General features: G+C 35.7%; 1 protein-coding gene across 1 annotated transcript; it reads right to left on the bottom strand.

Annotated features, from left to right (window-relative positions):
* Positions 1 to 984: 984 nt before the first annotated feature.
* SEPTIN7 (septin 7) lies at positions 985 to 23316 on the bottom strand (the record flags this gene model as incomplete). The annotated part of the gene is made up of 11 exons (XM_029086686.1): positions 985 to 2036; positions 2606 to 2745; positions 4715 to 4850; positions 7596 to 7616; positions 12212 to 12337; positions 13184 to 13235; positions 15502 to 15598; positions 16820 to 16912; positions 18722 to 18839; positions 22162 to 22296; positions 23216 to 23316. Coding segments are annotated over 11 exons (1059 nt in total), but the record flags the coding sequence as incomplete, so codon positions are not given.
* Between the last annotated feature and the right edge of the window lie 297 nt (positions 23317 to 23613).

Here is a 23613-nt window from a genome sequence, read left to right as displayed (position 1 = left end):
TTGGGAAGCTAGCTGAATAAATTATATTTCTGATAAGCATAACTCATGTAAAAGAAAGATGAACAGAAACAAGAGTGATGGCAGGGGTAATACAAGGGACAGCTGCAAAAATTGAGACATTTCCATTGTTTCACAGGCAAAGACAGACATAAAAAGTCCCCATCATTTTTTTTTTTTAACAACTTGCAGGTTGTATTTGAAATATCAAGTTCCTGACTATTGACATTTATTAGAACTGACACAATTAACTAAAATCAAAGACCAAACAAAAAACCCCACCCTTGCCAGCAAGCCTAACAGAAGAACCTGAAAGAGGCTGCAAATGTGTTGCTACAGATCCTCCTCACTAAATACAGGTAAAAGTGTGCAGAAGGTATGCAAACTTTAAAAACCTAGTTAATTAGACACGTAGAACCATAGAATGGTTTGGGTTGGAAGGGACCTTAAAGATGATCTAGTTCCAACCCCCCTGACATGAGCAAGGACCCCTTCCACTAGACCAAGTTGCTCAAAGCCTCATCCAGCCTGGCCTTCAACACTTCCAGGGAGGGGGCATCCACAACTTCCTTGGGCAACCTGTTCCAGTGTCTCACCACCCTCACAGTGAAGAATTTCTTCCTGATAACTAATCTAAATCTTCCCTTTTTCAGTTTGAAGCCATTACCCCTTGTTCAAGAAGGTGTACAAGACGGCGTGGAAGGCGTGACTACCAACACCAGAGCTGGTGTGACACAGCACAGTGTGCGTGGACACTTGGTGCCCTCCTCTGGGCAAGACAGATCCTTGTTTTATCAATTCAAAGCACTGAAACAGGATTTTCTAACAATTCCAAAACACACAGAGGCATTTTCTACACCTTAAACTAATTCCTCAGGCAAATCAAAGCCACAGCTCAGTCAGGTTTGAACAGAAGAAAGGGCAAACATTTCCCAGAGAAGTACTTGGTTGTTTTAACTCCTTCAACGTTTGTGACACAGCAGCGTGTTACATCACAACATTGTTTATTATGTGACTTTTTACAATACAAACAAAAATACAGAAATGCGGTATATGAATACAGCTAAATGCAAAATGGTGATGTTTTTCTTGAGGCCATATTCCCATTTCTAGTAAAATAAAGAAAGACTGCACACAGGTAGAAACAGGTCGGTAGTTAACTCCACAATTTTGCCTAGAAATGACCTATAAATGCATTTTCCTGCTACTTACCATAAAATGTAAAAAGGGAGTTAAAGGAAAAGTTTTACTCACTGGTTCCTACCATATGAAAGAAGCTATATTCTATTTAGGAGGGCCAATATATGGAAAAAATATCTAAATTAAATGTTATTACAAAAAAAAAAAAAAAAAAAAGAAGCAGTAATGAGATCCTTCTGGCTAAAAAAGTTACTAAATGAGAATAGCATATATTTAAAGAATCCAAAACATAAAAGGGTTGTTATAAAAAGCTTAGGTGCACTGTAAGCCTACAACTTTTGTTTTTTCCATGTGTACTTTTAAACAATGGAAGTGTCAAAAATAGGGTCAAACTGTGTTAGACTAAATTACATTATTGTATATGCTGCACTGAATGGAATTCTTGTATTATAATAATAGAGAAGCATTGTTTGCATCATATTATGGCAATTTATCCTCACTAAAAACCGTCTCGAGTCCTTGCATTTTTCAATATCCTGTAAACTGTCAAACCACCAGAACATGATTGTACAACAGTAAAATGTTTTCTTTTGCATTAAAATTACATGTTTTTTAAAAAAAGGGAAAAAGGAAAAAAAAAAAAAGGTACTTAGAGCAGTTATTTTTCCAAGTACACAACACCCTAGACAATTCAAGGCATCTCATTCTCCATCAAAATTAACAAAAATTTGTCATGCTGTTTAAATCCATTACTATGGATACAACTGGTGCAAAATTGGTCAAACGGATCCAACAAACACTGATGTCCAGGCTTGGAATATTGGCAACTAATACATAACTGGTGGTCAAAATGATGCGTTTAAAATATCTTCCCTTTCTTCTTATTCTTTTCCAAGGTTCTAAAATGATATTGAAAAAGAGGTTGTTAAATAATGCATACATGCTCTGAATTTAAAATAAATAAATAAATCAATCACTAATGCACGTATTTTAAAATATACATTTTATAAAGCTTTACTGGTTGCAATATAATGTATGAAACTTGTTATGTACACAGTATTTGTACCCTACATGAAGTCAAGCAATGCATTTATCACTATATTCCTCCTTCCATGGACTAGGAGAATTAAACACTCATTAAACATTCTCAAAGCTTTAACTCTTCATCCCTCACAAGTGTGAGGCAATCTAGCTTTCAAATACAAATAGAAATCTTTTTAGACAGATCTAGTTAGGTATGGATACAGCGTTTTTGCAAGTCAAAACTTGCTTTAGAAGCTAATAATCGTCCCAATATTTCTGATATATGCTTATTTGTAACTCAAAGCAGTTAAAGATACTTCTTGGCTTTTAAGTGACACTCCTGCAGTGGTCAAACACCATTGACCATTATTACCTGAGAAATTGCCTTTTAGCAGAAAGCTACAGAATATTTACTGTAAAACTGCAGGATAAGACTTTAATTTACCTGGAAGAATTCTGTTGTTCCAAAATACGTTGTTGAGCTTCCCAGTTTGCTTTCTCATCCTCAAACTGGCGACGTTTTTCCTCTAATTCTTTGTGTTGTGCCTCCAAATTCTTTTTCATTTGCTCATGGCGTCGCTGCAGCTATAGAAGAAGTTAGAGAGTCAGTAAATGCAGAAAACACAGCAACTTTGGGAGCTGTAGTAACAAACATCAGCAACTACACTAATGCAGGAAAATACAGTGTTATGTTTTCTCTGAAGAAAAAGTAATTCTTAGTCTAAAAACTCTAAGGTTATAGGTACTGCCAATAATAGAAACAGAAAGGGAATTAATCCTATAGTGTCATTTTAAAGTTCACAGAAAGAACCTCAAATGCTGCCTGAGTTACAAATTGGGAGTTGTAAGCAGCGACATGTGGCAAATAAAAAGAAATTCAACAATATTTTTATATTTGAAGCAAATGTTAAGAAGCAAATTGCAAGTATCAGTAATGCATAAATCAGCAGCATTTTTGACTTTGTGTGGGGGGGAAAAAACACAAACATTTGATTTCATCCTACAGTATTAACTATATGAAGAATCTATTTGGAAAGACATTATTAATCAGTGTATTCATTTATTCACTAATTAAATGAATTATTATTAGTGTTGAAGTGAATTGTCTACACTGCCAAAGTCTCTCCTGCAAGTTGATGGGACAGACTGACAATCAAATGTGTGGTATGTGAGAATGGAGACACTGCCAGGAAAAGTGATCCCTTTTGTCTGACATAATTCATTTTTTGAATTGAGTTAAATAAAACTCTCTCTTCTCTTACTCTCTTGCAAGTCCCTGTCTTACACAAACCCTTCAAAACTTGTTTCCTTTTGCAGATTTTTTAAAGGTTTATACTCAGCACTATTGCCTACTTTTCTACATTTAGGGAAATACAACAGAAGTTTATGAAGTCATGAATGGTGGGGAAAAAAGAAAAAGGGAATTAATTGCATGAACATTTAAAAATTTATACCACAGGATGCACTCAAAGAGTCACCAGGTAGTACATGAAAAACAAAGATTTTTATTTGTTTGTTTTTCATACAAGGAGAGTGTGGAGGCCAGAAATATAAATGGGTTCAAAAAGATTCGAAACAGAAATTGAGGAAGGATAAATCCAGTGACTAATTAAACACTGTGATCCAGATAAAGCATGTAGCTTTAAAAATCTTCAAATTATCAACTGGTGTATCTTGGCATTTATATCTTTACCTATTCGCTTCTCCAAAAAGAAAATCTAGATTGATATATTTTTTCCTTCTGATCCAGCATGCCTTGGCTCCTCACAATGCCTAGGCTGCCAAGTATTTCAACTACCCTTCCAAGTTTCCTCACTTTCCCTCAAATTTGGAGCCAAACTTTCTTTAGGAACTTTTGACAGTTTTTAACTTCTTTATTAGGCTTCCTGTGAGAATCTGCCTTCTCAAAAATTAAAGTAATTTTCTACTTAAATGCAATTTTATAATAGTCTCATAAAAAGATAACTTCAAGAGGTGCCTGAAGTCCATAAAAACCAGTTTATCCATGATGACTTCACCTGGAGATGACAGAAATTTAACATCCATAAAACTTAAGTTTGTTCAAATGATACCAAAACACTGACAACAACATATCCCTGACTCTTTCTCAGTCTAGTGATTCTCATTTAATTATTTCTTATAGACATTATATCAAATTCCTGAAATACTTTTTTCATATGAAAAGCAAATTATCATTACTACATTAGTTTATGTAAACCATGTAAGTTTCAAGAACTTTTTAAATCACATGGAAGAAAATAGGCATAAAAGATTCCAAAGAAGAGGGAGAAAGAGGGCTAGTAAGAAAGTTAAGGAGAATTTTAACATCCTGTGACTGTGAAAATAAAAAAGGAATGCATGTGAATATTAAAATTGCATTTTCAGTTTGGGCTTATACCATTTCAGCAAAGAATAACTGAGTTGTCTTTAAACATAAAATCTAACTATGGAATCAGTTCCTAGAGAGAGGCTATGTTGCAAAATCTTGGCAAAAAGAGCCAGCTCTACACTTGTTCAGCCTCGAGCATATTGGGGTTTAAGACGTTTCCATTACCTCAGCTTCAGAGTCCTTCAGTTTCTGAACTTTTTCTTTGACTTTCATCTCAAACACCTGTTCCATTTCCATTTCCATTTTTTTCATTTTGGCTACATGCTCCCTCCTTTCCTCTTCCATCTGTGCCAACGGGCTCCTGCCATAAATCCAGAAGAAGAAGTTAGCTAGTAACAACTTTTTTTCCTGTCGGTTACATTAGGGCATCTGTAAAAAACAAGATAAAAATGCTGAAGCATTAAGATAAATAAATCACAGTATGCACTGACTGCTAGCTTAAATTTGATTTGCATTATTATATTAACTGTGTAGTTAAGCTTTCCTCAAAAAGACATTTCATACAGCATCTTTTCCCTCCCTTACATTTTATTTACATCACATTTAGGTTAACGGAAACTCTTGACTTTCTATCTTTAGTAGAACCTGGTCAGGGGAAGGGAGGAAATCAAAGTTACGATTTTTTTTTTTTTAAAATAGCATCTTCCAAGTGATCTTCAGGCATCTTTTTCCTTCCCATTCAAATATATACAAAAATTAATGGATAGATTAATAAAAATTTTAAGTGTTGCAGACAAAAGTCCCATTTCCTCTCTAGGTCTTCACTGTTCAAAGTGAGCCCAAGAGTAAGTTAACAATACAACATTGAATGCAGTGGTCATACTTCTGAAGAGCTGGCAACTTTGGGGGGATAAAAAAGAAAAAGAAAAAAAAAAAAAAAGAAGAATTTTGGGCAACTGAACATCAGTCTTTCATGAAAGTGTTAGTTTGAAGATTTTCCTTTAGAAAGCTATTAATAAACCAAACAGAGAAAGAATATTCAGAAAGAATATAAATTTGTTTTAATTTTTTTTATATACTTCATGGTAACTAATTTTCTTGACTCTACTGAATTTTTAAAGTTGGATAAGCCTGCCATCCATGTATGGTGATACAGATTTTAAACAGCAAGTTTCACATTAAATACCCAATAAAACAGGATGATTTACAGAAGTCTTGTAAGACTTCTGCTGTTCAACAAAGAGCAATCAAAACAAATCACTGGCTCCTTGTTTCAGTTTTGAGTATGTATGGCTTTGAAAAATGACAAAGTTTTAACTATCGTGTTGGTAAAAAATGAAGAACTGAGTATATAAGGGAAGTGTTACAGTCAACCATCAGAGGATATCTACTGTAATGTATGCAAAAGTCACTCAGATGAGCAAATTGTAGAGGCAGCAAGCCTAACCCCATCAAAAACAGTATTTTTCCTTCCAACTCTGAAAAAAAAAAAAAAAAAACCAACCAACAAAAAACCTGTTCTGATTCTGTTCATGTAGAAAAAGCATTCTAAAGGAGAACAAATTGACTAGCTTTCAGTGAGGATAAAAACTTAATTAGCAACCTCTACTTTGATTCCAAATTTGCCACTAAAGGAATGGAGGTTATATATCAAACATAGTTAAGATCTGTTTTGACTACTAATGGCTCATTTCAGCCATACATCTTGCTCATTTTCAACAACTAATGGTACAGTGAACGTAATCAATGTCATGTGAACTCAAGGCCATATGAACTTTTTCTTTAAGTATGTATCAGTATTTTAAAGGGTGCTTTAAGGTGACCATTTGTAGTGGTGAGGAGAAAGAAAATGGCATTTCCATTTAAAAAAAAATAAATAAATTGAGCCTGAACTAATAGCTGCAAAGCTTGGATTGGTGAGTAAAATGCTGTATGGAACTGAAGCTGATCCTCAGTCTAATGTTTACTTTAGCCATTCAAAAGGCCAACTGCTAGCAAATTTTATCAAGGAAAAAAATAGTTAAATACAGGTGAAGTACAATAATACACAAAAATAAGAAGAAAACAAAAGAAGAGGTGAGTAGCAGTATTTGTGGAAGGTAACTAGCTGTGAAACAGACAAGACTATTTTCTTGTTACCCCTTTTAGAAGTGTAAAGTTCTCAAGTGTATCTGCTCTTCAAAAATTAATCTAGGAGGTAGATCTTAATAATGAGGAATCATTGCTGCAGTTTCTCCAGACTTGGAAGGGGAACAGAACCATCCTTCTACTGACAACCTAATAATCTAATGGGGATGTCATGTGAGCTGTATTTGAGAAAGTGGTAAAAATTGGTCTGTGCAGAATATTTTATAAACTAAGTGAGCATTTACAGCTGAGAGCTTTACAACATAGGTCACCACTGGTTTTGTTAGGTCTTAAGTACGTGACACGTGTAAACGCACATCATCCTGTATTTCAGGACAAAAGTACATAAGGGACTTGAACAAAAAAAAGAAGAGCTGAATATGAAAAAAATAAACACACAAACCACTAAACAAAGATGTAAAACGTGGAATTGATTGAACAGGAGGTAGGTTAAAACAGCCCTCTAAATTAATCTGCAAAAATGAAAATTTATTCTAGATGTGCACAAAGTGGAACCTCTGCGAGCCAGTAATAAGATAAAACCATGGTCAGAAAAGGTTGAAATAACTAATTCCCCAGTCCAGTGAAAAGTCATAAATTTCCAGATAAGGATGAAAATTCCATTAATTCTTTCTAAGAATCTATATAAACATGATAGAGCTACAGACAGAAACTGGGGGAATTTTGTAATTTATGGACTTCTACTCGTTGAAATTTGACCAAATTTGTCATAAGGCTTAGCCAAAAAGTTTCTAAAGAAGATGAGATATTTATCACTCAAAGTATTTATAACTTCCCAAAGTTTACATTAGCACAGCTTTAGAATAATTAAAAAAAAAAAATGCTAGGGAAAAAAACAATGCCAAGAGCTGAATAACAGGAAATTTTTTAAAATTTGAAACATTAAACATTGAAACCCTTTTTGTGTTTAAAGAATTTTGTCTTTAAATTTTTTGGAAAAATTTAAATGACCACTTACATGCCTTCAACTGTGTCAAATCTAAAAAACAAAAAATACAGAGGCTTAGCTTAGCATGCTTAAACAAAACCACAAAACCAGAAAGCAATAATTAAAAAAGTAAATTCATTATTAATAGATTCCTATAGCTAATTATGTGCTTCCCCCAAAAGCAAATTTTTCCACAGTAAAAGGAAAGAATGTTAAAGTTTGTTATATTTCTTTCAAATTCAGTTAGTAAATCACTACACCATGTAAATATTAATGCAGGTTTGATGTGCAGACACTTTGAGGAATAGTTCCCTAGAATATGCATGCTTTTAAAGTGATTTTAAATATTTTAGTGACATGAACAACCACTTGCTCTAAACAAAGTTTTCTGAAACCAATGCCATATCAAGGCTTATCTGTTCATTTAAAAATTGTCACCTAACCAAGGATATAATAAAAACCCAGGAATATTTCTGAGCTACAAAGAGAGCCCTTGAGTTGAGTGGCCAGCAGAGGTCCGACTGGAGAAGGCTTGGCTGCAGTGTCACCTCTCCAGAACGTGATGCTGCTTTAACCCCAGCAGGCCTTGTGTTAGCACGTCACCCATATCACAGGAGGGGAAAAAAAAAAAGCCTGAAAACAAGATTCTGGTATTAAGTCTCACCATAAAGTAAGATGGGCTTAATAACAGTGGAACCATTTCACAGAATTCACTAGGAATACAGGAAAAAGGAGTTAGAAGCAGTTTAAGCTAAGCAGTTAGAAGGACCTCCGCATTGTGTATTGTGTTACTCTGTGTGACAGGTTGTTGAACAGGTCAGTAGATGGGACGAGGCTCATCTTTACAGTGTACAATATGACTTACAATACAATAAGGTTTTACTTTTAAACTCGCTGAAGATAATCAGCTTCATACAGCAAACTGAAAAGATTTCTCAAATTTAAAAAAATTTAAATTTCAAAGCAAACGTCAATTTTCGCACATCACGTACTTCACATGTGAAATTACAATTACCACATAGTTTGAAGAGACAAGTTATCCATATATGTGAGGATTACCCTTGACTTTTTTTTTTTTTTTAAATGGATGGGATGATGTTGAAAGTTTGAAGAAATCAGATACTAAACCTAAAACACAAAAAACCTATATAATTATGGAAAATACATGCTTTGGATTGCTCTTTGGTGAATCAATTACTTGTAGAACAGTCAATTAAGAGTTTCACCAAATCAGAAGAGACAAATCAGAGAGAAAATTATCAACTGGACAGAAGAAGCTGCTTTAATTAATCTGCATGGTATTATTAAAGCTTGTAGCACATACTTCTATTTGTTTTCACGTTTGAACTTTTGTTCAAAGAAATATGTTAAGAGTTGCATGAAAAAACAAAGATCTGCTAAGATCATAAAAATACAGCTGTTTTAAAAGTACAAAAGGTCAATCCAGTCTCCAACAGCTGCCAGTAGGAAGATTTTTGGAAAAAGTGCAAGAAGCACTGCATGTACATCTCCTTTTACATGTACCCTCCCAGCTTGACAAGAAGAGCAGCTAAGGAGTTTCCAGAGCCAGAGGTTGTATCTGTGTTTAACAGCGTGTTTGTCATACCACCAGATAGCATCAAAGCACGTCTCCATTCTCATCCAGAGATATGGGATCTGCCTCCCGTGAAAGAATCACATTCCCAGAGGACAAGTCAAATATTGTTCCATTTTGAGCCACAGACCCTTCTTCCAAACGGCAAACATAAAATTCCTAAGGGGATGCACAGATAAACTGTTCATATTTGTTCTTTCAGTTAATTTCCAGGAAGAGATATTTAGGAAAATTCCTTCTACGCTGCTCCAAGTGAGCTGGATTCAAAACTACAAAAAACACACTGAAGCCAAAGAAGCACATTGAAGCTTAAAAAAAAATAAAAAATAAAAAAATGCTGCAACTCAAAATACGGATGAGGTAACAAGACAAGAATAGTATCAGCTGCTTCATAACCAGCACATGCATTCAAGAGTTTTATTTATTTATTTACTAAGTCACCCTACGTTTGGAGGAAAAAAAACCTCTATGGAAAGGTTCAAAATATTTCTTACCAGTTTGCAATAGGTTTTGCCATCTTTCAGATGGCTGAATCAAACAAACTGCAATAATCTATTTTTTCTCTTGAAAAAAATAAAGAAAACCTGATACCTAGAAGCACCAGTTTTATTCACCTCCAAGCAGCAGTACTGCAGCTTTCTGAGTGACAGATTTTTTATGGAGAAAACTGTTCCAAAGGACACTTTTTACCTAGAAATATTAGAAAGATTTTTACCTAGAAATATTTAGGTGGGACAGGCACAGTGATCTGAGATAGCAGGAGATGCAAAAGTAAGCATGCTTCAGAGAGAGTAATTCCAGACCCTTGTAGCATAAATTCTAACTAAAAAAATAAATTTCAACAATGTTATTAGCAACTGACTTGGAGGGGAACGGACAACAAAAAAATCTTCTGGTATATGCATTCATATAAAAATGCATCTTGTTTGCAATATGGGAATTAAGAAAAAATAAATTTAAAAATCACTGTGTTATTCTTTTTAAACAGAATGCAGAATAACCAATCCTTACTTGAATTAGGTAACAGATTAAGTCTGGCTGTGCAGACTAACACAAATCTAGGCAGGCACCAAGTGGTGAAAGTGTTATCACTAAAATTAAGGTTTTTCTAAAAATCTAAGTAAAACATACTAAAACTTGGAAAGGGATAAAAATAGTATTAAACAACACAAGGTAAAAAAAAAAAATCAAGACAGCTTCCTCCAATATCCAAAACTGTCATGAAAAAGATTCACTTTTCAGCATAGTAATAGCAAATAGTACAGTAAAAAGTATAGTAGGAGCAAGTTAGTCCTGGAGGAAATGTAGGATTTTCTATTCTATGTTACTATTAATAAACTATCACTTCCAAGACAAAGTCATCTCAAGTATTGTTCCCAAGCACATTTTCTTCTCCGATGTGCCCACCTGCACTGTTCTGTTCTCAAATGTCTAAAGGTCACTTATGTGCCTCCTGCTCCCATTTTTCCACAGTGACTACCTCATTTAGTAATTCCAGTTCTAAAAGCTCCTCCTCTCCCTGCCATCCACACTGCACTGTTATGAGGACAAGTGTAGCTTGAGAAATATTTCTAACATAACTTGCTATATGAATTCAGAAGCCTTGGATTGTGAGACAGGGATAATATGATGGCAAAAAACATGACAGGGAGAAGTAGTAACCACTGTGTTACAGATACACATATTTGAAGTCTATTCTTTCTAAGACTTGACCTCACTATAAACTTTATCTAAATTTAAGTACACTTTGGAAGAGTTGATGTAAGTGACACATACTATTATATGTTTTGTCAGTGCTGAGCAGGGAAGTCTCATGTAGGCTCACACTAGATGAAACTAAATCATGTCCAATTAAATCATTCCCTCATAGCCACATCTGAAGCATTAAGATTGTGTAGAAAAGACATTCTTTCAGTGAAAAATGGTTTTGTAGTTGTCTTACAGATGGGAATAGCAGATATTTCCATCTAATTTCAGGGATCTTTTTCAGGAAGAATAGCTGTATTTTGGTATATCATTAGCTGAACAGAATAGTAACCTATATTTTAGGTGAGAAATTTGTATTTAAATATACTATGAAAGAAATAAGAGTATCACTAATTAATAATTTAATCACTAATTACTGTATACAGCTTATACTGTATTTTTTTATTCCTGCAGAGCAGGAAAAATACTTAAATTTCTATTCTCAAATAGCATTACACAATGCAGAATACAGTAGAGCCTACTTTCAAATCTTCCAATAACTTCATTAGGTTGGCAAACCAACTTGCTATCAGAGGTAATTAAAATTACATATTAGAGTTAAAAAAAAAAACCCCAGCAACAACAAAAACCAAAAACCCTGCAGTGCAACTCTCCTCTCATAAAAGATGAGGCTGTTGCAATCATTTCCCTGCCATGATAAGAAACCATAGAAGTATCCAGCATTTCAAAGATTACAGTAGTGGGTCTGGATTTTCAAAGTTTCTAAACAAATATTAACCCATTCTTCTCAAAAAATATCCCTGACACCAAGTATTGAGCAGGGATCTTTTTCAGGAAGAATAGCTGTATTTTGGTATATCATTAGCTGAACAGAATAGTACCCTATATTTTAGGTGAGAAATTTGTATTTAAATATACTACAAAAGAAGTTCAAGCCAAAAGAACCAATAATCCCAAAATCAGTATATAAACTGAAATAGAAATACTAATGCATAAAAACTTCGCAATACACACCAGAGGAATAAACTTTATAAACAGAAATAGTAAATGTAAGGATTCTGTTCAGAACTGAATCTAATTAAAGAGCAGTTATCTAGTTAAACTAGTGTCAATCTTATTGAAACAGAAAAAAACCCAAATCCTAGACTAAACAAGTAGTATAGTGTTCAGACCAGAACACACTGAAGAGGATAAATACAAAACCACCACCACCACCCCAAAATACCCAAAACCAAAAATCCCACCACACACACCAACCAAAAAAACACCAAACACCACCACCAACAACAGAAACACACGCAGAGCAAAAAGACTGAAGTGCAATACAACCTTAACAAGAACTTACTTTGTTAGCTGCCCTTTATTTTTGTTGTTGTCAACACCGTTGTATGTAACAGCTGCCAGCTTTCTGCTTCTGTAGTTCTCATAATGTACATTGTTAGTGACATCCTTCAGGTCCTGCATATGAGTTCTGTCAACGAGCGTAATTTATCAGCTTAGTGCACAAATACAAAATCCTACCTGAAAAATTAGTCCATGTTCATTTTGCAGATTGACTTAATTAAATTATATCCCTCCATTAATCTCCCATTCCCCACAATACTGTCTTCTATTTAAATTAGAGCTGTCAAGATGGCAAAGTCACAGAAATACCAGATTATTTTGCACTCAACTATCTCAAGTTCGCAGTATTCCAAATATTAACTTACAGGACCAATCTGTACTTGGAGAAGAGATATGAAAATTGTGTATTACTACTGTACTAGGTGCACCAAAGCACGTCAGGCAAGAAACAACAAGCAAGCCAAAACTTCCTAGTTTATCTTTTAGGTCTGCAAAAGTTAAATATGAAGTTCAAGATTAAGATAAAAATGCTAGCTTCCTTTAATAATTTGCTATTGTCAGCTTGGAGAAAAGCAAAACTTAATAATCAAACTAACAGTTGTTACAGCAGATGTCACTGAACTGCTGTGGCTAACACAGTGAAGCACAGGCAGCTTGGTTTTACACAACTGCAGCACTGAAAATTAAACAAAAAAAAGTCTACAACTAAGTATACACCAGCAGACAACTTGGGTTCCTATGGTTTAATCACAATTTTTAAGAACAAGTGAAAGAAAGTAGAGGGAACTATTTAAAAAAAGATCATTACCACCACCACTTGCTAAATATGTGGTTAAACAAGATATCATAAAGTGTAAAAGTAAAACTACCGGGATTAATATGAACTCACTGCCTCAAATCCTTTTTTCTGATCCACAACTTCCTAATCTCTCAGACATACTAGAAAACTTAATGTTACCTGTCAGTTACTTACCTTATCAACATGTTCCTCAGAATTGTGAAGTCACAGTGTTCACCATTTTCAACTATAGAAAGAGAGAAATTTTTGTTGAGATGCCAACCAAAATACATGCTTTACACAGAGGTCAGGCTTTCAGATGTCACCCATGTCCTAACATTCATTCCAACAACAGATTACTACCAGCCCCTCCTTACTCAAACAGTATGTGTGTTAACAGGAGGAGAACATAAAGAACCTAACTATATCTATATATCTTACCAGCAAAGCCCCTATGCTCCTCTAAGCCATACTGGCAAACTGTACTCCAAGTCAATAGAGCAGAACAAGCTACCACAACAGAAACACAGTTTTGCCAGTTTAACTCACTTTATGATCCTATAGAGACTCCGCCAGCACAGTTGTATAATTAAGGATCAGATACTAACCAGAGACCTCAGTCTGGATCCAGCTATATCCAAAACCTTTAGAAGACAGACTTAATGCAATCTGTTTCTCCCTGCTCCACCAAATGAGTTGCAAAAGTCTTCATTTTAATTTTAATGGGGATTTAGCACTGGGACAGGCTGCCCAGGGAGGGTGTGGAGTCTCCATCTCTGGAGATGTTCAAAACCCACCTGGACGCTTTCCTGTGCATCCTGGTGTAGGTATCCTGCTTTGGCAGGGGGGTTTGACGGGATGATCTCCTGAGTTCCCTTCCAACCCCCACCATTCTGTGATTGTGTGCAATTCTGTGATTTAGTTCTTTATTAACCAAACAAAGGAAGGTTGTATACTTAATTTGATGCACCTGCCTACAGATCAAAAGAGAGGGTTGGCAGCTGTCATTAGATGTCACCTATTCCAGCCACGCCTATTGTCCCATTACTGTAGAGGAGGCTGATATTGTGAGTGACATTCCCCTGACAGATAATGAAGTGACGCTGGATCAAAATGCACATGCCAGAACATTCTGGTGTGCAGACACAGAAAGCTCTTTGTGCACACAGAAGAAAGGCATGAGGCAGGCTCCAACATGCCCCTGAGATAGAGATGGACATTTGCATGGGAAGGAGGAAGAAAAACAGGATGAAGGAATTAAAATAAGCCAAGTAAGTTCAGCAAATCCTACAGAAAAATGAAGCGTGAAGCCTCTTTATGTGTTCATCTTGTATCTGCACTCCTGCAGTATTTTATCCCATGGTTTTTACACAAACTGGTAAGTTCCACTCAGATCCTACATGAAGTCATACTCCCCAAAAAGCATCATCTCCGAGTACTCTGCCTGTGGCTGACAGACTCAAAGAGGTTCCTTTTAGTTAGGCTGCAGTTCTGCCCTTCCAAAAGCTGCACCATCACATGAGCGTGAAACATTTATCAAGTTTATTTTAAAATAAAGAAAAGCAGCACCATGTTGTACATTTCCAAATGCCAACGCAAGAACCTTAAAATAAAGCTCGATCCTCTCTGGTGCAGCTGGTTTTTACTTTCTGCCAAACCTCATTTCCTGCCAGACACGCACTTCAAAGCGCTACAGCATTGCTCTTTAAAGTATTGGTCCACACTCTGCTTGGTGGTTGGGGTTTGGGTTTTTTTTGTCTATTTTACACTGCATCAAATTTATAGTCCATTGCCCTTGGAAGGCAGAAATAGTGAGGGAGGGGACAAACAAAAATCTTCTCTTTATTCAATATATGGACACTACAAGGAAAAGGTTCAAGGATCATGGAAAAACAGTTTAATAGTGATTGTTTCACTATACAGCATGGTACAAGCTTTAATTTTCATGTTGTATTCAAAATAAGTGGATAGCATTAAAGCAAAAGACAGAAAAGCATGCAGTTCTCTTCAAGCCTCTCTAACAGTAGAGAGTAAGTTTTAAATTAATTAAAAAAGAAAAAAAAAGGAATTTTAAAAACTATTCTATTCATTAATAAGTACCTTCCTGTTGCTACACCCCAGCAATTAAGACACAGATGTTTTGGGGAAAAAATAAGTTTTCAAACATTTATAATGTGAATAATCTAGAAAGAGTATTTAAGAAAGAGGTTGTTTTTATATGAAAAAAAAAAAAAAAAAAAAAAGAACTTGAGCAAACACTTATAATTTAAGCCTCATCATCAACTGCAGTAAATTACTACAGGTTTTACAATTCCTCAGTGAGGCTTTACCGGGAATCTGCTTGCAAAGTTAGATGTGCTGAACCTTTACCTTGCTCCAAGACTGCCAGAAAAACACAATGATATATTCAATAAATTCACCAAAGCACATTCAAATTAAGCATATCAAACATTTCAAATACAGACTAATGTCTAATAAGTTTTAAATGGATAAAAATAACGAGCAAGCCTTACCTTCTGCAACACCCCATGGGTACTGCCTGCCTCTCACTCTCTTGCCATTGACTTCAATGATTGTATTACTACCTACCACAGCAAGCGGTAAACGGTCCTACAAGATAAAGTATTAGTTTAAAAATCAAAATTTCTATTGCCAAAAGATACTGAAAGCATGCCCATGTATAAACTTGATGTAGGCTAGTCTGGTGCTATAGCACTGCAATGCAGCTTACTCAAAGCACAAGGATAGTTATGTTTACTGACCTCTGACTAGCTAAATGACACACATATATACACACACCCCTTTGAAATCCCTTACACTGTTCTATTCTGTAAATCTTGTTAAGAACCAGACATTACTGTTACTTAATAAGCAAAGGGCAAATTATTTCCTATTTAATCAATTGGACAGTAATTATTTATCAATTCATATTCCCACTGGCCACAGGGACTATTACTTTTGAGTGGATTGTGTACCCAGTTTTCAAAAGGTTTGCCAAAGAACTACTTCAACTTCTTGTTTGCAGCTGAATCAAAAATCCCTCCAGCGTAACAAGCAACAAAGGAGCCAAGAGCAGCTTCAAGCAGCTGAAAAAAACAGTGTACAAAGCTAAGTATTTTGGACTTTTGTCCTTGCTTTTATTCTGCTCCTCTCCTTTAGGCTTAGTCACAGAATATCTTACATTTGTGCTCATTGTTCCATCTGTCTATTGTAGGTCATTCCCACATTAACAGAAAAATGTAGAAGTTCTTACAGGCTGTTAAAGCTATTGAACAAACAGAAGCAAGGCTCAAGAAACATATACATGATGGACTTCAGCATAAAAGAACAAACCCCCAAAAAACTGAGTAAGCAAAGAAAAAGCCTTTCAACAGCCTGGCAGCCCTTTCGATTTTCTTTAGTCATTTGTCTCCATTAAGGTTTCAGTATATCAATTAGTCAGACAGCTATTAACTGTAACACACACACTGTGTGCCACTGCACACCTCTGGCTGAAAGTCAACCCTTGCCTCCTTCAAAGTTCACAAGAAGAATGTGGTAGGTGGATAAAAGTCAAACAGGAATGGAATTTAAAAAGTGATCTTTTAAGAGTTTATTAACGAGCATGTGATCAATGCTCTCATTCTGAATTTTAGTCATTGCAGGACCTAAGTCATCTGTCTGAGAAGGTGTCATTCATTGCCTCTCCTGAGGAACAGTTACCATTAGAACAGCTTTACATCTGATTTTTATCTTCTAAATATTTTGTTGGGTTCTTCAATAATGGCAAAAAGCTTTTTACTCTCTCCCCTCCCCACCAGTAAGCAGTTTTTCCAAAAGAAAATTCTTTACCTTTATCTTTTTAACAATCTTATTTTCTTCTTCATCATCTGTTTCTGGAAATTCATATATTTTAATTTTGTGTTCTTGGATTTCTTTCATTATCTAAAACCAAAAATATGTTACTTTTTTTAGGAATTAATACTTTGTAACAATTTATTTCCTGCTGCAATCTGCTTCTCCCTCCTTTTAGTTCTAAGATCCTTGCATATTAAGGTGACTAAGTTAAATCATAAAACTTGCAACTTATTTAACACCATCAAGTGACTCCAATGGATTATCAGTGTGACCAGCTCAGAATACTATCCATCAATACAAGGTAGCAAAAATGAAGGGCAGTTTTCTACAACTGGGCAAACAGAAATTTACACTAGTGGTAATTCTACCCACACATGCAGAAAACTAAAACAGCATAGTTTAAATTCTCAGACTAATCCAGCAACTGAGTACCTTAAAAAAAACCCCCCAAAACCACCAAAAAAACCCCCAAACCAACCCCACACAACCCCAACTGAATAAATAACTGCAGAGATACTTCAGCCCTTTGAATTCCCACAATAGCTACTGCTGTCACTCCTATTCTTTTCTGTTTCTAGCTCACCTGAGCATCAGTTGCTTGAAGCAGGATCACCTGCCTATTTTTAATACAGCTTATGACTGATGGACTGACTCTACCAGTTATTAGTACTGAAAAATATTTGCAATCACTCATGAAGATTTAAGAATAACTGACAGTATCATAAAAAAAACCCATGAGACTGTGCTGTTTTGGGGCTTGATTTGTCTGAAGGGTGTTTTTAAAAAGCAGCTGATTAGTTTTCCAGAATTTTAGAATGGAAAAATATTAGAGCATTTAACTGACAGCTACACTGCAGAGCCCCAGGGAATACTGGCTCACGGGTTTGCAATCTTGTAAGAACATTAAGCTTCCAATTCATGCAAGGACTTATTTTCAAAGTTTGACTTGGGAAACTCTCCCCTATTTAACATCAGTTCATTGATAAACTTGCTTATATATCAAGAAATATTCTGTATTCTACTATTCTCCCCCAATGTTACATAAAAAAAGAAACAAACCCATGAAATGCAACCAGAACATACTTCAGGTTTAGAGAACCTTGCTTAGGTTTCTCCAAGGCAGAAAATGTCCTTTAAATTTTAGTCTTAAATCAAGAGCTTTGCACACAGCATTTCGTAATGCCAACTTCTTTTCAGAACCTGTGTTCTTCTAAACTAGGACTAGACACAGTTCAGTAAAACAAGCTTCATGCCTTGTCTTGTCCTGTTCTGGGTCATCCTCCTCATACAGCACAGCAAAGCCTAAATGTTCTACTCTGATCATGTAGCCGAAACAAAACATAAAACACTTGGAGACATTAATATCAAACTTATTCTACAAATATAAAGAAATTATATCAGTTGTATCAATGTTAGAATTATCTCATAATCTTTAAAATACATTACCACAACCCAAGACTGAACACTGATTCTCATCTAATACCCGAGATATCTTTAATAAATATCGTGTATCAACACAATAGTGAATACTATAATACAATCAAAAATACTGTAATACTGTTAAATATATATTTAAAAAAATAAAAACCCACAACTTCTTTTAGGCACCTAAATCCTGAAAGCTCCCTTCCTTCCTCACTGATTTTTATCTCAGCAGTGAATTATTTCACCTGCCAAGAATCATACTACACTTGAAACCTCTTCCCCTGAGGATAGAAACAAGATTATTTCACCAAGAAATATAATTAAATCTAGAGATATAAATTACTTAGCTTTGCTGTCTCAAGTCATTGCTTCAGGGTTCAAACTCTGCATGTAAGAAGTTAAATCTCACCATTTCCATAGGGACCAGCTTACTAAATTAACCCATGTTGTAAATATTAATTTTCAACTCACCTGTTTTTTAAACTGTTGGCATTCTTCGGGTGTAAGTGTGTCTGCTTTGGCAATAAGTGGAATGATATTCACTTTTTCATGCAGGCGCTTCATAAACTCTATATCCAAAGGCTTAAGTCTGAAAGACAGCATTAGAGCTTTGCAATTTATATTAATTAAACAAGAATGATTTGAGATTTGTCATGACAACTACTCTTAAGACACTGATTTATGAGTGACAGATGTTTGAATTAAATTCAAAAGTCTACCTGCAACTGCTACAGGAAATCCCCTAGCATTGTATAACGTGAGAGGAATAAGTCATATGTTAGTGTTACTAGTAGTCAGGAGCCTTCTCCTAGCTGAAATTACACTCATTAATCAAGTGATAAGAACTCCCCCATGAAGATAGTAAAGCTCTTGTCATTAGCTAAAAGATCATCCCATATAAAGCCTGACTGGTGAATCATGCTCTGTTCACATACCTAGTTTCAGTTTCTGAAAGTCATGCTTCTTCCCAAGAGTGGGCTGTGAGATTTTATTTATTTTTTATACATTAGATTGCTGAAGACCATTAGTTCTGTGGCCTATATACAAATGAAGTAGAAATACCACATCTGTAAATCACTGCGTATAACAGAAAGACCATTATGAAAGTGGATGACAATGACAAAAACTAAATCACCCACCAGATGGGTACATAAAAAAACCCACTAATGCGCTTCAAAGTGGCCAATATTTCCTGCTTGCTAAAGTCACAGAGGTTTTGATGCATTAATGCTTCAAATTATAGCAAGTTCAGTCAGGCTTAAAGGATTCACTTAAAGGATTTAACAAGATTATTTCTCATATAAAAGAAATTAGGATTAGGAACATTTAAACCAAATTCATTTGGTACTCAAATTTAACTTCTTCTCCCAACCATATACACACAGAGATAAAAGAATAAAGAAAAGGTTAAAAGAATATGTACTTCAATTTAAGATCACCTACCTGCCACTAAAATTCTAAGCTTCTCAACCCATTCCCATTAAGAAGCTAACATTAACGCATGTGCAGATTGAGAGCACTGGTTTGGGTGTCCATTCACCTCAACATGCCTTCCCTCTCCTCACTTCAAAAAAGCTACTTAAGGCAACATGATGTTGGAGGGCAGTTGCCAAAGCAGAACAGTTCAGAACCACAGTGGTGCTCACCTCAAGATCTTGAGTTTGAAGTGGAGATTGAGGCAGGAAGCCTTTACCTAAAGATTTTAGAATTGTAGAAAGAGGCTGCAATTCATTATCACCCCATTCACTCACCTGGAAGGCTCCCCCCACCCCTTCACTCGCTCCCCCTATCCCCACACAAACTAACCCATCAGTTTAGATGTTTGGGGGGATACCAGCTAAAAATAGTGGGATGCATTAAATGGAAAGATCTAATTTGCAATTATTTTTTTTCTTTTACATAAGGGCAGTTAATGACAAAACAAGGGAAAATCGGTTTAAGCTGAAAGAAGGGAGGTTTAGATTAGATATTAGGAAGAAGTTCTTCACTATGAGGGTGGTCAGACACTGGAATAGGTTGCCCAGGGAAGTTGTGGATGCCCCTCCCTGGAAGTGTTCAAGGTCAGGCTGGATGAGGCTTTGAGCAACCTGGTCTAGTGGAAGGTGTCCCTGCTGATGGCAGGGGGGTTGGAACTGGATGATCTTTAAGGTCCCTTCCAATCCAAACCATTCTATTATTCTGTAAGTTGTTAACAAGTTGGCTTTCACAAATGTACTAAGTCATAAGAACAAACAGAATTAAGCTCACCTACAAATGCTTTAATTCAATGTAAATACAACCGTGCATTATTAAGAGTGAAGAGTACACTACTCAATGGGTTGCACACGCACTGCTGTCTGCACAGGAAACATGACCGAAGGCTGCACCACCACAAAAGCCAGGTAGGAAGTGAGCAATGTCCTTCAGAGAAGACAGTATCTTAAAAGAGGAAATGAACACTAACAGCAGCATCAATTTGCTGGGTTCCATTCATTTCCTTAATTAGATGACAAGTCAAAGCATTCAGTCCAGTAACTGAAAGACACTGTGCAAACCTAGCTCAACTTTACACTACTTTTGCCCCCTGCACAGGAAATACCTGTACAAGGAACATACTTTTCCAACTTTTAGCCTCACAAATTTAGTGACCAAAACTTCATTTATCTGAAGCACTACCTCTAATTTTCCTTACAAATTGTAACTCCCACTGGTTTAGAACGTTTCAAGAGATAAAAGGGGGAGTGGGAGTGCAAAGGGAAGACAAATTTTTTGAACAATCTGAAAGTTATGCTTAAAAAAAGATTGACTAACACAAACAATGGATCATTTTCCCTTTATTTAAATGACATTTTGAATTTCCACACTAGTAAAACACTATATGCCAAGGATTTAGTTGTTTGCATTTAAAATTGATGTGCATGTTGAGCAAAACTGACATTGTTCAACATGTGTGTTGAACAGCAACCAAAAAAAATGTTTAGTTAAGGCAAGTCTACGTAAGAAAAAAACAAACAAACAAACAAAAATTTTTCTCCACCCCCAATATCTCTTTCCAAATTTGAGAAGTCCGTCTTGTTCAAAATTATTAGAACCATTCCAACGCCAGCTACACAAGCTGAGTATAATAGCTGGTGTTTTTCACTACCTGAGGAAATTCCTCAGAATTCCTTTATTACTCCCTTCAAATTTTACTACTTTTGATGCATACAACAAAACAAGCTACTTATCTTCTCATTCTGGTTTTGAAAGTACAACTTAAGAGCAGCTGACAAATTTAATAAGTTGTAATACAATGACAAAATGCCAAGTAATCAATTTCAGATGCAGTCAATCTGCATCTAACACACCCTGGAATTGCAGTTCTCTCTCTCTACCACTAGATAGAAGTCTGATCAAGGTAAAAACTAAGCAGGGGTGGAAGACTGCATAATAATTGAAAAAATCCAGAATGCCTACATTGGAATTGTCACTAGACAAAAGATTATACCCCAGGTGAATTAAAACCTGCTTATAAGGATACATGAAACTTCCCATCTTCAATTTATCATTAAAATCAAAGGGACGCAGAAAGAGTGGGAAAGAAAAATCCTATTGCTTGAACTGTGAACCAGTTTCTCCTTCTGACATGAAGATATATAGAACAAAAATAGACTTGGCACTTATGAACACCCATGTATTTATAACTGTCCTAAAACTATTTTTTTTTGTTGGATAATTAATATGCAATCATGTTTTCTGCTGTTCTAACTTATTACCTGTCTGGCTTGCTGATGTTTGACAGGCCAAAGTAAGCTCATCTCTGAAATTGAGCATGGTCTGCAAGCCATTAAGAAAATCCTATTTGGAATTTTTCATAACTAAGAATACCAAATTTGGATGTTTCTCTCAGATAAAAGACAGAGAAAGGAAACACAAAATATGTTGATACTAACCCATGTCCTGAAGGAGCAATGAAGTATAAACAACACTGCACTCTATTATCTGGCATCTGACGTCTGTTCACTCGAGATTCTGCATTCAGGTAGTCCTCAAATTTACTGTCAATGTAGTCGATAACTGGCTGCCAACTGCAGAGGTTACATGAATAAAAACCTGTAAGTTATATCATTTATGTAAAAAAACTTTGTCTTTGCTAACACACAGATGTACAGTATTTCACCATGGCTTTTTGTTTGGTTTTTTTGGGGTTTTTTTAGAGACACACAGCACAATTCAAGTGACCAGCTCCTCAATGCACAACCAAGTCACATAGCTTCGAAAAGAAAGCTGGGAAAAGACTTTTCATAAGGGCAGTTAATGACAAAACAAGGGGAAATGGGTTTAAACTGAAAGAGGGGAGGTTTAGATGAGATATTAGGAAGAAGTTCTTCACTGTGAGGGTGGTCAGACACTGGAACAGGTTGCCTAGAGAAGCTGTGGATGCTCCTCCCTGGAAGTGTTGAAGGCCAGGTTGGATGAGGCTTTGAGCAACCTGGTCTAGTGGAAGGTGTCCCTGCTGATGGCAGGGGGGTTGGAACTGGATGATCTTTAAGGTCCCTTCCAATCCCAACCATTCTATGATTCTATGATTCGAAGATACAATCTGGGAGTTCACTGAAAAACCCTTTCAAACAGAATTACCTTCATTGTAATAGCATTAAATAGAACACTTCAGAACAGTAGCCAAAGGAACACGCTTTACTGGTCACATCTTGTGACAACAGCACAGAAGTCAGTTCTGTACACTCCATGTGTGGATAAAAAGCCAAATGCTCTGTTCACTTTAAATGGAAAAGCTGACAGCATTTCAGTCGAGTTATAAAGGTACCTGGAACTACAGCAGCTGAAGTTTTTAGCTAACTGGAAAGTTTAAAAGTGTTAATATTTTAACTGAAGATCAAAGTGTGCATTAAAAAAAATGTCATAAGGTATTATATGCCTCTCACATACACACCCAAAATACAATACTCAGAATTATTGTGGGAGAACACACAAAGAATGCCTTACCAATTACTATTATCCACAGCATCTCCAAATCCTGGTGTGTCAACTATTGTAAGTAGTAACTGAACACCACCTTCTTTGATTAAAACTTTTGACTGCTCGACCTGTAAAATGAATAAGATTAAGATTAAATTTTTCACAATTTAGTCACCCATCTCTCAACACTGGGAAAAGCATTCAATGAATAACAAGTCTGACAAATAATTGCTAAGTTTTCTGCTTCAAAGGGATACTGAGTCCATGTTTTGCTTATAAAATCACAATAATTTGATAATTATTAATTACCTGAAGGGGGCCTACAAGAAAGCTGGGGAGGGATTTTTTTTACAAAGGCAGGTAGTGATAGAACAAGGGGAAATGGATTTGAACTGGAAGAGGGGAGACTGAGGTGGGATCTGAGG

Source organism: Antrostomus carolinensis, unplaced genomic scaffold (genome assembly GCF_000700745.2).
Source record: "Antrostomus carolinensis isolate BGI_N321 unplaced genomic scaffold, ASM70074v2 scaffold4819, whole genome shotgun sequence".
Lineage (NCBI taxonomy): Eukaryota > Metazoa > Chordata > Aves > Caprimulgiformes > Caprimulgidae > Antrostomus > Antrostomus carolinensis.
This window is presented reverse-complemented; position numbering and strand designations above follow the sequence as displayed.